This window comes from Phyllobates terribilis, unplaced genomic scaffold, assembly GCF_046119375.1.
Source record: "Phyllobates terribilis strain yellow unplaced genomic scaffold, ASM4611937v1 Scaffold_8__6_contigs__length_399053987, whole genome shotgun sequence".
Classification (NCBI taxonomy): domain Eukaryota; kingdom Metazoa; phylum Chordata; class Amphibia; order Anura; family Dendrobatidae; genus Phyllobates; species Phyllobates terribilis.
The window spans coordinates 296853507-296866515 of NW_027362768.1; the positions used below are offsets into that span (position 1 = coordinate 296853507).

Here is a 13009-nt window from a genome sequence, read left to right on the forward strand (position 1 = left end):
ATTGTACTACTGCTGCTCCCACTCCTCTCTAACTGAAACAGTGCCTTAAAGAGGACCTGTCACTTGCCATAAATATATAATTTTTTATCGGGTGTAAATGCTGCTGTTTTCCTGATTTGGGAGCCGTTTTACTTTTACTCCTTCATTCCTGAAGATGTGTAAATCAGAGATTGATTGACAGCGGCATTTAACAGTGGGGCCTCCATTCCATGTGTGGCTGTTAGAGGCAGATGATGGCTGACTATCACAGCCATCATCTGCCGGCAAAGATGTAGGCTCAGTTCCTGAACCTGCATTAAGGTCAAGGAGCTGACATATGACATATCGTTACATCATATCTCAGTAAGGGGTTAATATGATTAGCCCAGAAAACTGTTTAAAGTTTTTTCACAGATGCTACAAGTACCCATTATAATCTATGGTGCTGTGCATATGTCCGTGTGTTTGCACAGACCGTGTGTCCGTGTAAACCACAAGGAGACATGTCCGTTTTTACCAGCAGCACAAATGACAAGGGCCAACACAAGTCTATGGGTCCGTGTAAAACACATACAGCACACGGATGGCATCGATATATTGTTCTGTTGTGTTTTTTTGCCATGAAACGAATGGCTCACTGATCCAAAACACTGATGACACAGGTACCGTTTTTTCCGGTACCGGTATTATACAGATGTGTGAAGGGGGCCTTATTGTGTATATAATTTGCCTAGTGACCTACACGTGATTCAGTATAAAGGAGGTTCTATCATCATGATACATATGGTTCTGATACAGTAGGTGACCATTCTTTTTTTCCATCTCCAGGGAAATGTCTCTTTTAAGCCTTTGTTAGATCAGCAGCGCTCATGTGCCAACTGTGATACCACTGTACTGGATGGAGATTTTACTGTCACCTATGATGTCAACAGAGAAACCCCTGGAAACATACAGGTGCGGTCAGTGCTTCCGATTTTGGCAACATGGATATTAATGTAAATATATGAATATACTCAGTGTGACTATTTTACATTATTTCAGACAAACTATCAATGCAGACCTAATATGTCTAATAGTTATGCTTCTGAATTTTTATGTATGCTATTTGAATATAAATATATACAGTTGAAACCAGAAGTTTACATACACTATATAAAAAGACACATATGCATGTTTTTCTTAATATCTGACATGAAATCAGAATAAACCTTTCCCGTTTTAGGTCAATTAGGATTACCATAATTTTTAATATTTTCCAAATGCCAGAATAATGAGAGAGAGAGAATGTTTTAAGGCATTTTTATCACTTACTGCAAAGTCAAAAGTTTACATCCACTAAAATTTCTATGCCTTTAAACAATTTTGGACTGCCCATATGATGATGTGCTGTGTTTGGAAGCTTCTGTTTTTTTGGCAGCATCTAAGTTAATTAGAGACACACCTGTGGATGAATTTTAATGCACACCTGAAACACACTGCTTCTTTGTGTAGCATCATGGGAAAGTCTAGAGAAATCAGCTAAGATATCAGGAAAAGAATTGAGGACTTGCACAAGTGTGGCTCATCCTTGAGTACAATTTCAAGATACCTGAAGGTGCCTCGTTCATCTGTACAAAAAATTGTATGCAGGTACAAACAAGATGGGAATGTCCAGCCATCATACCACTCAGGAAAGAGACAGGTTCTGTGTCCCAGAGATTAACTTTCTTTGGTCCGACATGTGCATATCAACTCAAGGATAAAAGCAAAAGACCTTGTGAAGATGATGGCGGAAGCTGGTAAGATTGTGTCAATATCCACAGTGAAACGAGTACTGTATCAACATGGGCTGAAAGGCCACTCTGCCAGGAAGAAGCCATTACTCCAAAAGAAACATAAAAAAGCCAGATTAATGTTTGCAAGTGCCCACGGGAACAAAGACCTTAATTTTTGGAGACATGTCCTGTGGTCTGATGAAACTAAAATTGAACTTTTTGGACATAATGGCCATCGTTATGTTTGGAGGAAAAAGGGAGAAGCTTGGAAGTCTAAGAACACCATCCCAACTGTGAAACACGGGGGTGGCAGCATAATGTTGTGGGGTTGTTTTGCAGGAGGGACTGGTGCACTTCACAAAATAGATGGCATCATGAGAAAAGAAATTATGTGGAAATACTGAAGTAACATCTCAAGACATCAGCCAGGAAGTTAAAGCTTGGGCGGAAATGGGTCTTCCAAATGGACAACGACCTGAAGCATACTGCCAAAATGGTAAAGTGGCTTAAGGATAACAAAGTCAATGTTTTGGAGTGGCCATCACAAAGCCCTGATCTCAATCCTATTGAAAATTTATGGGCAAAGCTGAAAAGGCAGGTGTGAGCAAGGCGACCTACAAACCTGGATCAGTTACACCAGTTTTATCAGGAGGAATGGGCCCACATTACGATCAACTATTGTGAGAAGCTTGTGGAAGGATATCCCAAACGTTTGACCCAAGTCATTCAGTTTAAGGGCAATGGTACCAAATACTAATGACATGTATGTAAACTTTTGACTTTGCAGTAAGTAATAAAAATGCCTTAAAACATTCTCTCTCTCTCATTATTCTGGCATTTGGCAAATATTAAAAATGATGGTAATCCTAATTGACCTAAAACGGGAAAGGTTTATTCTGATTTCATGTCAGATATTGAGAAAAACCTGCAGATGTGTCTTTTTATATATTGTATGTAAACTTCTGGTTTCAACTGTATATATATTTATATATACAGTTTATATTATTTATGTATATGAAAATATGTGCGCTAATTCATATCTTTTAGATTGTCAATGGATACTTTGTTCACTTTTTTGCACCCAAACTGGATTTCGTACCCAAAAGTGTCATTTATGTAATAGACCGAAGCTCCTCAATGATGGGTCAGAAGATTGAGCAGGTAAAGTATAAAATATGAATATGTGTTAATTGTGTAGATAATTATTTTGACTAATTTTAACATTTAACAACATTTAGACAAGACAAGCACTTCTGAAAATCTTGGATGATACAGCAGAACATGACTATTTTAACTTTGTTTTGTTTGACTCCGGGATTGAAGTATGGAGTGATAAATTAGTGAAAGCAACTCCAGAGAACTTGTCTGCAGCTCGGCAATATGTCAGTAACATTCATCCGCAAGGTGGTAAGTTGCCTAATTTGCTTGATTATTAGCAGCAACATTAAGAAGGGAAGTAAAAAACTGTATCCCAAATACTGTGAAAATGTTTACTTTCTTATTCAGTGATGTTTTCCTAAAGGGGGTCAGAAAACTAGTAATATGCATGTACTTCAAATAAGATGAAATAATTAGCATTACAATAAAAAAAATCATACCATGGATTAATAATCAAAGACAATAGAGAGTCTTCTGAACCAATGAAGAGGCGTCGCTCTTTCAGGGTGATTGCCTGACTACACTGTGTGCAGAATTATTAGGCAAGTTGTGTTTTAGAGGATTATTTTTATTATTGATCAACAACTATGCTCTCAATCAACCCAAAAGACTCATAAATATCCAAGCTTAATATTTTTGGAAGTTGGAGTGTTTTTTTTTTTAGATTTGACTATCTTAGGAGGATATATGTTTATGCAGGTAACTATTACTGTGCAGAATTATTAGGCAACTTAATAAAAAACAAATATAATCCCATCTCACTTGTTTATTTTCACCAGGTAAACCAATATCAGTGCACAAAATTTAGAAATAAACATTTCTTACATGCAAAAACAAAAACCCCAAAAAGTAGTGATGAATATAGCCACCTTTCTTTATGATGACACTCAACAGCCTTCCATCCATAGATTCTGTCAGTTGCTTGATCTGTTTTTGATCAACAATGCGAGCAGCAGCCACCACAGCCTCCCAGACACTGTTCCGAGAGGTGTACTGTTTTCCCTCCCTGTAGATCTCACATTTTATGATGGACCACAGGTTCTCTATGGGGTTCAGATCAGGTGAACAAGGGCGCTATGTCATTATTTTTTCTTCTTTTAGACCTTTACTGGCCAGCCACGTTGTGGAGTAGTTGGATGCATGTGATGGAGCATTGTCCTGCATGAAAATCATGTTTTTCTTGAACGATACTGACTTCTTCCTGTACCACTGCTTGAAGAAGTTGTCTTCAGTAGGTCTGGGAGTTGAGCTTCACTCCATCCTCAACCCGAAAAGGTCCTACAAGTTCATCTTTGTTGATACCAGCCCATACCAGTACCCCACCTCCACTTTGCTGGCGTCTGAGTCGGAGTGGAACTCTCTGCCCTTTACTTATCCAGCCTCTGGCCCATCCATCTGGCCCATCAAGAGTCATCCTCATTTCATCAGTCCATAAAACCTTTGAAAAATCAGTCTTGGCCCATTCTTGACGTTTTATCTTATGTTTCTTGTTCAAAGGTGGTGGTTTTTCAGCCTTCCTTACCTTGGCCATGTCCCTGAGTATCGCACACCTTGCGCTTTTTGATACTCCAGTAACGTTGCAGCTCTGAAATATGGCAAAACTGGTGGCGAATGGCATCTTGGCAGCTTCACGCTTGATTTTCCTCAATTCATGGGCAGTTATTTTGCGCTTTTTTGGCCAACACGCTTCTTGTGACCCTGTTGGCTATTTGCCATGAAATGCTTGATTGTTCGGTGATCACGCTTCAAAATTTTGGAAATTTCAAGACCGCAGCATCCCTCTGCAAGACATCTCACAATTTTGGACTTTTCAGAGCCCGTCAAATCTCTCTTCTGACCCATTTTGCCAAAGGAAAGGAAGTTGCCTAATAATTAAGCACACCTTATATAGGGTGTTAATGTCATTAGTCAACACCCCTCCTCATTACAGAGAGGCACATCACCAGATTTACTTAATTGGTAGTTGGCTCTCAAGCCTATGCAGCTTTGAGTAGGACAACATGTATAAAAATATCATGTGATCAAAATACTCATTTGCCTAATAATTCTGCACTCAGTGTATTTAGCTGGCTATGCTTGGACTATTGCCAGCTGTAGGTTTTGCACAGTGATGTGTGTGCTTTGTGCTCAGTATTCTCTGACACTGATCAGACCTTGGATTTAGCCTCTTTGACTATTTGCTCGGGTTCCCCCTTTGCCTTGATGTTCACTGACCCTTGGTGCCTGACCTCGGACTTGCTCTTGACTATTTTTTAGCCTTTTCTTTTACCGGGTCTCACAGCCAGGACCTTCTCCACAGTAGACAGAAACACTAAGGTTAAGTGCCCACGATACAGACATGCTGCGGAGAGTTTTTGCATCTCCCTGGCAGAAAAAAAGCATGCGGATTTTACATGCGTTTTTTCTGCCAGGTTTTTCTGCCAGGCGTTTGTGAAACGTTTTGAACATGCGATTTCGCATGCGGGTTGTCAAGCGCTTTTCCAAGCGATTTTAGCATCACTTGGAAAAGTGCTTGACAACTTGGTCACACTATATAAATCCATGTAACTGGCATGGATTTATGTTGTGTGACCAAATCATGATGCTGCAAATGCAGCATCAATAGTAAAAAAAAGAATAAAAATGTTGAAAAATAAAAAAAAAACATTATACTCGCCTTCCGATGGCCCCCGGTCTCCTTCTCCGCGGTGCGTCCGGTGTCTTCGGCGGCTCGCGGTGCTCTAAAAAGGACCTTCCATGATGTAATTTAGTCATGTGACAGGTCACGCGACCACCGACGTCAGCAGGTCCTTTTACACCACCGCGAGCAGCCGAAGAGCCAGCAGCGCCGCCATGAGCAGACAGGGGGCCATCAGAAGGTAAGTATATGATTTTTTTTATTTTAACTCTTTTTTAACTACAGGTACTATGGTACCATCTGCGCACTGAATCGCACTGAATCGCATAACATCCGCATGCATACTAGTATGCATGCGGATGTTATGCGGTTCAATGCAAGTCAATGGCGGCGATTTTGCCTCGATTCAACAAAATTAATGGTAGTGCTGTGGATTTTTCCGCAGCACATGCAGATTATGATTGGGAGACATGGCAGACAACTTAACATGTGTTTTTAATGCGTTTTCGCGGCAGAAATGCAGCCGCGGAAACGCATTAAATCCGCATTGTCGGCATGCAGCCTGACAGTGAGCCACAGTCTGCACTATTACCTCTAATTAACCCAACAGATGCATAACCGAACAAAAGAGATCAAAGGTAAACAAATTACTTTAAAAAACCTTTAATGAATGATGGTTTAGCCATAGATGGCACTGCATAGAGAGACACTCACACAACACTGATACATGTATTTAAAAGGATATCATATCCAAACATGATATGAGTATAATGCTATACATATAATGCATATGTCAGTATAATAATTGACAATATAATACATAATTATCCAGACATCATCTCATCAGTTTGTATTATTTGTATCGTTTAATAGTAGGGATAGCACAAAATAACTTTTAGTTGGAATTTGTACAGACTATGCATACACGTGGTGCTTGATGTAATCAGTTCTAAACAAGAATATCCTTTATAGGTGTAAAAAGCGCCACAATTAATCAGTCTTAGCCATAGAAAAAAAGTGCTTTCATGCAATTAATGTCGGACTGGACCAAATAAGGATAGGAATAGTTGGCCATAAATTATGTATATGTGATATACCATCCTGTACTGAACATACATATCACCAGCACAGGAGGAGGGGGGTGATAAGTTGGTCCAATTCAAATAAATGCAAATAATATAATATCCCTAGTCTCTTTATAACCAAATACTTAGTTATAAAGAGACTAAGGATATTATATTATACCTATTCAGACTATAAGACAGACCCCCATCTTATAAAAAATTTTTTTTCCTATTTTCCACCCCAAAATTTGTCAGAAAAATACAGTATTCAGCAGTTGCGGTGTCTCCTATATGATATATATGTGAGTCTCCTATGTGATGTATGCATCATAATGTAGTATACAGTGGGTACAGAAAGTATTCAGACCCCTTTAAATTATTCACTTTTTGTTTCATTGCAGCCATTTGGTAAATTCTAAAACGATCATTTTCTTTTCTCACTAAAGTACACTCTGCACCCCATCTTGACTGAAAAAAACAGAAATGTAGAAATTTTTGCAAATTTATTAAAAAAGAAAAACTGAAATATCACATTGTCATAAGTATTCAGACCCTTTGCTCAGTATTGAGTAGAAGCACCCTTTTGAGCCAGTACAGCAATGATTCTTCTTGGGAGTGATGCAACAAGGTTTTTACACCTGGATTTGGGGATCCTCTGCCATTCTTCCTTGCAGATCTTCTCCAGTTCCGTCAGGTTGGATTGTAAACGTTGGTGGACAGCCATTTTCAGGTCTCTCCAGAGATGATCAATTGGGTTTAGGTCAGGGCTCTGGCTGGGCCAGTCAAGAATGGTCACAGAGTTTTTCTGAAGACATTCCTTTGTTATTTTAGCTGTGTGCTTAGGGTCGTTGTCTTGTTGGAAGGTGAACCTTCGGCCAAGTCTGAGGTCCAGAGCACTCTGGAAGAGGTTTTCATCCAGGATATCTCTGTACTTGGCCGCATTCATGTTTCCTTCAATTGCAACCAGTCGTCCTGTCCCGGCAGCTGAAAACCACCCCCATAGCATGATGCTGCCACCGCCATGTTTCACTGTTGGGATTGTATTGGGCAGGTGATGAGCAGTACCTGGTTTTCTCCACACATACTGCTTAGAATTATCACCAAAAAGTTCTATCTTCATCTCATCAGACCGGAGAATCTTATTTCTCATAGACTGGGAGTCCTTCATGTATTTTTGAGCAAACTCTATGTGGGCTTTCATATGTCTTGCACTGAGGAGAGGCTTCCGTTGGGCCACTCTGCTATAAAGGCCCGACTGGTGGAGGGCTGCAGCGATAGTTGACTTTGTGGAACTTTCTCACATCTTCCTACTGCATCTCTGGAGCTCAGCCACAGTGATCTTGGGGTTCTTCTTCACCTCTCTCACCAAGGCTCTTCTCCCACGATTGCTCAGTTTGGCTGGACGGCCAGGTCTAGGAAGACTTCTTGTGGTGCTAAACTTCTTCCATTTAAGGATTATGGAGGCCATTGTGCTCTTTGGAACCTTGAGTAATGCAGAAATTCTTTTGTAACCTTGGCCAGATCTGTGCCTTGCCACAATTCTGTCTGAGCTCCTTGGGCAGTTCCTCTGAGCTCATGATTCTCATTTGGTCTGACATGCACTGTGAGCTGTGTGGTCTTACATAGACAGGTGTGTGCCTTTCCAAATGAAGTCCTATCAGTTTAATTAAACACAGCTGGACTCCAATGAAGGAGTAGAACCATCTCAAGGAGGATCACAAGGAAATGTATATATATAAATATATAAATAAGCAGCACTCCGAGTAATTGTGGAAAAAGTGGAGGACTCTTTATTAGCCCTTGTGGCAACGTTTCAGATCTATAACAGAACATTTCTCTGTTAAGGAACCAAAACATGGCCACAAGGGCTAATAAAGAAGAGTCCTCCACTTTTCTCTTATTTAATCGGTGTGATGCTTTTATTTTTTATTTTTTTTAAGGTTATGTGTCCTGAAAGCATTTCACCCACTGATTAAAATTTGGTGTTGCTCAGTTATGACACATATATAAAGGCTGACGTCACCACCCGGCGCACCCGGGCAAGTGCCGGAGCCCTGGACAAATGGGGGTCCATTAGCCGTTGGGGACTCAGCACGCTGTGGGGCTCATGAGTCGAGGCCACCCAACCCCCTACGTCATACTTTCAACTGTTTAGGCATCCTGGATGCCAATACTGTTGAAAACAATGATGGGTAAGGGAGTCGTCCCCTGACGCTTCCTCTCCGATCATTCCCCCTCTGTGTTTGAGCTCTGTGAGTTCTCAGTGCAGCAGGCACGATGATTTTCACTACAGCACCCTCTGTGCCGAGCAGTGCAGAGGGCCGGAAGACGCTGAGGAGACCGGAGCAGCAGGGAATGGGGTGAGGTGAGTATTTGATTTTTTTATGTGTGGAGCATTATATGGGGCCCATTATACTGTATGGAATAATATATGGAGCCCATTATACTGTGTGGAGTAATATATGGGTCCCATTATACTGTATAGAGTAATATATGGCGCCCATTATACTACTGTATGGAGTATTATATATGGCCCATTAAACTCTATGAAGTAATATATGGGGCCTATTATACTGTATGGAGCAATATATGGGGCCCATTATACTGTATGGAGCAATATATAGGCCCATTACACTGTATAGAGTAATATATGGGGCCCATTATACTGTACTGAGCATTAGGTGGGTCCATTATACTGTATCTAGGACTATGTGCTGCCCATAATACTGTATGGAGGACTATGTGCTGCCCATAATCCTGTATGGAGGACTATGTGGTGCCCATAATACTGTATGGAGGATTATGTGGTGCCCATTATACTGTATGGAGGACTATGTGGTGTCCATTATTCTGTTTGGAGGACTATGTGGTGCCCATTATTCTGTATGGAGGACTGTGTGGTGCCCATTATACTATATAGAGGACTGTGTGGTGCCCATTATACTGTATGGAGGACTATGTGGGGCCCATTATTCTGTATGAAGGACTATGTGGTGCCCATTATTCTGTATGGAGGACTATGTGGTGCCCATTATTCTGTATGGAGGACTGTGTGGTGCCCATTATAGTGTATAGAGGACTATGTGATGCCCATTATACTGTATGGAGGACTATGTGGGGCCATTATTCTGTATGGAGGACTATGTGGTGCCCATTATATTGTATGGAGGACTATGTGGGGCCATTATTCTGTATGGAGGACTATGTAGGGCCATTATTCTGTATGGAGGACTATGTGGTGCCCATTATACTGTATGGAGGACTATGTGGGGCCCATTATTCTGTATGGAGGATTATGTGGGGCCCATTATTCTGCATGAAGGACTATGTGGGGCCCATTATACTGTATGGAGGACCATGTGGGGCCCATTATACTGTATGGAGGACCATGTGGGGCCCCTTATTCTGTATGGAGGACTATGTGGGGCCCATTATTCTGAGTGGAGGACTATGTGGGGCCCATTATTCTGTATGGGGGACTATGTGGGGCCCATTATTCTGTATGGAGGACTATGTGGGGCCGATTATTCTGTATAGAGGACTATGTGAAGTCCATAATACTGTATGGAGGACTATGTGGTGCCCATAATACTGTATGGAGGACTATGTGGGGCCCATTATACTGTATGGAGGACTATGTGGTGCCCATAATACTGTATGGAGGACTATGTGGTGCCCATAATACTGTATGGAGGACTATACTGTCCGGCCTAGAATGATGTCTGCAGTTATTCTGTGTGACTGCAGACTTTTGAGTCCCCCCCTAGGACACGCACTGTGCGCTGTGAGGATTCTGAGATGTTGTAGAATTTACAATAGATATCTCTCATGTAATGTAAGAAGTGAGTGAAATCTTGTACTTGTACTATACCTATATTTCTTATCTGTGGATCATATATAAGTATCTATTATTTGCATTCAGAAAAGTGGGACGATTTTCTTCTCACTTGTCATTCGTGTGCAGTCACATGGGTGTACCCACAGTGGGGCAGGCAGCTGCCCCCCCTAGAAGCAGGGATGCACGCCGCACAACAGGGCCGGCGTCAGCACCCGGCGCACCGGGGAAAATGCCGGGGCACTGAGCAGGCGGGGGGCCCCTCACCGTCGGGCACCCCGCGCGCTATGGGACCCGTCAGCAGAGGAGAGCGGTGTCAGCGCCCGCTCCCCCCCCGCTTGCTCAGGGCCCCGGCACCCGGCACAATACTTACCCCTCCTCGTGCCTCCGCAGCAGCTTCTGCATCCTCTGCGGCTGCTGCACTGTGACATCTCAGGTCAGAGGGCGCGGTGACGTCTTTACACTGCGCTCTCTCCTGAGCAGTCACAGTGCAGAGCGGGATGAGGCCGGCGACGCTGGAGTCCGGAGCAGCGGCAGCAGGTGAGACGCGAGGTGAGTATTTTATTTTTTTTTATTGTATGGAGGCCTGTGGCAGTATAAGGGAGGGAGGTGAGGTGGGGGGGTGACATCCTGCATGGGGCATTATATGAGATGGTTGTGTGACATCCTGCATGGGGCATTATATGGGGTGGTTGTGTGACATCCTGCATGGGGCATTATAAGGGAGGGGGGGTGACATCCTGCATGGGGCATTATAAGGGAGGGGGGGTGTGACATCCTGCATGGGGCATTATAAGGGAGGGGGGGTGTGACATACTGCATGGGGCATTATAAGGGGGGTGACATCCTGCATGGGGCATTATATGGGGGGGGTGACATCCTGCATGGGGCATTATAAGGGAGGGGGGGTGTGACATCCTGCATGGGGCATTATAAGGGAGGGGGGGTGTGACATACTGCATGGGGCATTATAAGGGAGGGGGGATGTGTGACATCCTGCATGGGGCATTATAAAGGAGTGGGGGTGTGTGACATCCTGCATGGGGCATTATAAGGGAGGGGGGGTGTGACATCCTGCATGGGGCATTATAAAGGAGGGGGGGTGTCATCCTGCATGGGGCATTATAAGGGGGGTGACATTCTACATGGGGCATAATATTGGGGGGAACAGCCTGCATGGGGCATTATGTGGGGGGGACAGCCTGCGTGGGGCATTATGTGTGGGGAACAGCCTGCATGGAGCGTTATATGGGGGTCAGTATTCTGTATGGAGCGTTATATGGGGGCCAGTATTCTGTATGGAGCGTTATATGGGGGCCAGTATTCTGTATGGAGCATTATATGGGGGCCAGTATTCTGTATGGAGCGTTATATGGGGGCCAGTATCCTGCATGGAGCATTATATGGGGGCCAGTATTCTGTATGGAGCGTTATATGGAGGCCAGTATCCTGTATGGAGCGTTATATGGGGGCCAGTATTCCGTATGGAGCGTTATATGGGGGCTAGTATCCTGTATGGAGTGTTATATGGGGGCCAGTATTCCGTATGGAGCGTTATATGGGGCCAGTATTCTGTATGGAGCATTTTATGGGGGCCAGTATTCTGTATGGAGCATTATATGGGGGCCAGTATCCTGTATGGAGCATTTTATGGGGGCCAGTATTCTGTATGGAGCATTATATGGGGGCCAGTATCCTGTATGGAGCGTTATATGGAGGCCAGTATTCTGTATGGAGCGTTATATGGGGGCCAGTATTCTGTATGGAGCATTATATGTGGGCCAGTATCCTGTATGGAGCGTTATATGGGAGCCAGTATTCTGCATGGAGCATTATATGGGGGCCAGTATTCTGTATGGAGCGTTATATGGGGGCCAGTATCCTGCATGGAGCATTATATGGGGGCCAGTATTCTGTATGGAGCGTTATATGGAGGCCAGTATCCTGTATGGAGCGTTATATGGGGGCCAGTATTCCGTATGGAGCGTTATATGGGGGCTAGTATCCTGTATGGAGTGTTATATGGGGGCCAGTATTCCGTATGGAGCGTTATATGGGGCCAGTATTCTGTATGGAGCATTTTATGGGGGCCAGTATTCTGTATGGAGCATTATATGGGGGCCAGTATCCTGTATGGAGCGTTATATGGAGGCCAGTATTCTGTATGGAGCGTTATATGGGGGCCAGTATTCTGTATGGAGCATTATATGTGGGCCAGTATCCTGTATGGAGCGTTATATGGGAGCCAGTATTCTGCATGGAGCGTTATATGGGGGCCAGTATTCTGTATGGAACGTTATATGGGGGCCAGTATTCTTTATGGAGCGTTATATGGGGGCCAGTATCCTGTATGGAGTGTTATATGGGGACCAGTATCCTGTATGGAGCATTTTATGGGGGCCAGTATACTCTGTGGAGCGATTCGCCGGTTTCTGAGCTATTGTGGAATTTACAATAGATATCGCTCATGTAATGTAAGAAGTGAAATCTTTGCATTGTACTATATATATATTTCTCTTCGGTATCTATGACCATGACTTGCCCCCTCCCCCCCCTAGTTTTGATCCCGGGTGCGCCCATGTGCAGTGAGTTTTCTTTTTTT

General features: G+C 43.2%; 1 protein-coding gene across 1 annotated transcript in view; it reads left to right on the forward strand.

Moving 5' to 3' along the window:
• The window catches only part of LOC141157755 (inter-alpha-trypsin inhibitor heavy chain H3-like), a 71869-nt gene that overhangs the window by 9749 nt on the left and 49111 nt on the right, over positions 1-13009 (forward strand). Inside the window, exons 6-8 of the mRNA XM_073645285.1 lie at positions 808-933; positions 2781-2894; positions 2972-3140. Of these exons, the coding sequence (XP_073501386.1) occupies positions 808-933; positions 2781-2894; positions 2972-3140 (409 nt within the window). The remainder of the gene's footprint in view (positions 1-807; positions 934-2780; positions 2895-2971; positions 3141-13009) is intronic.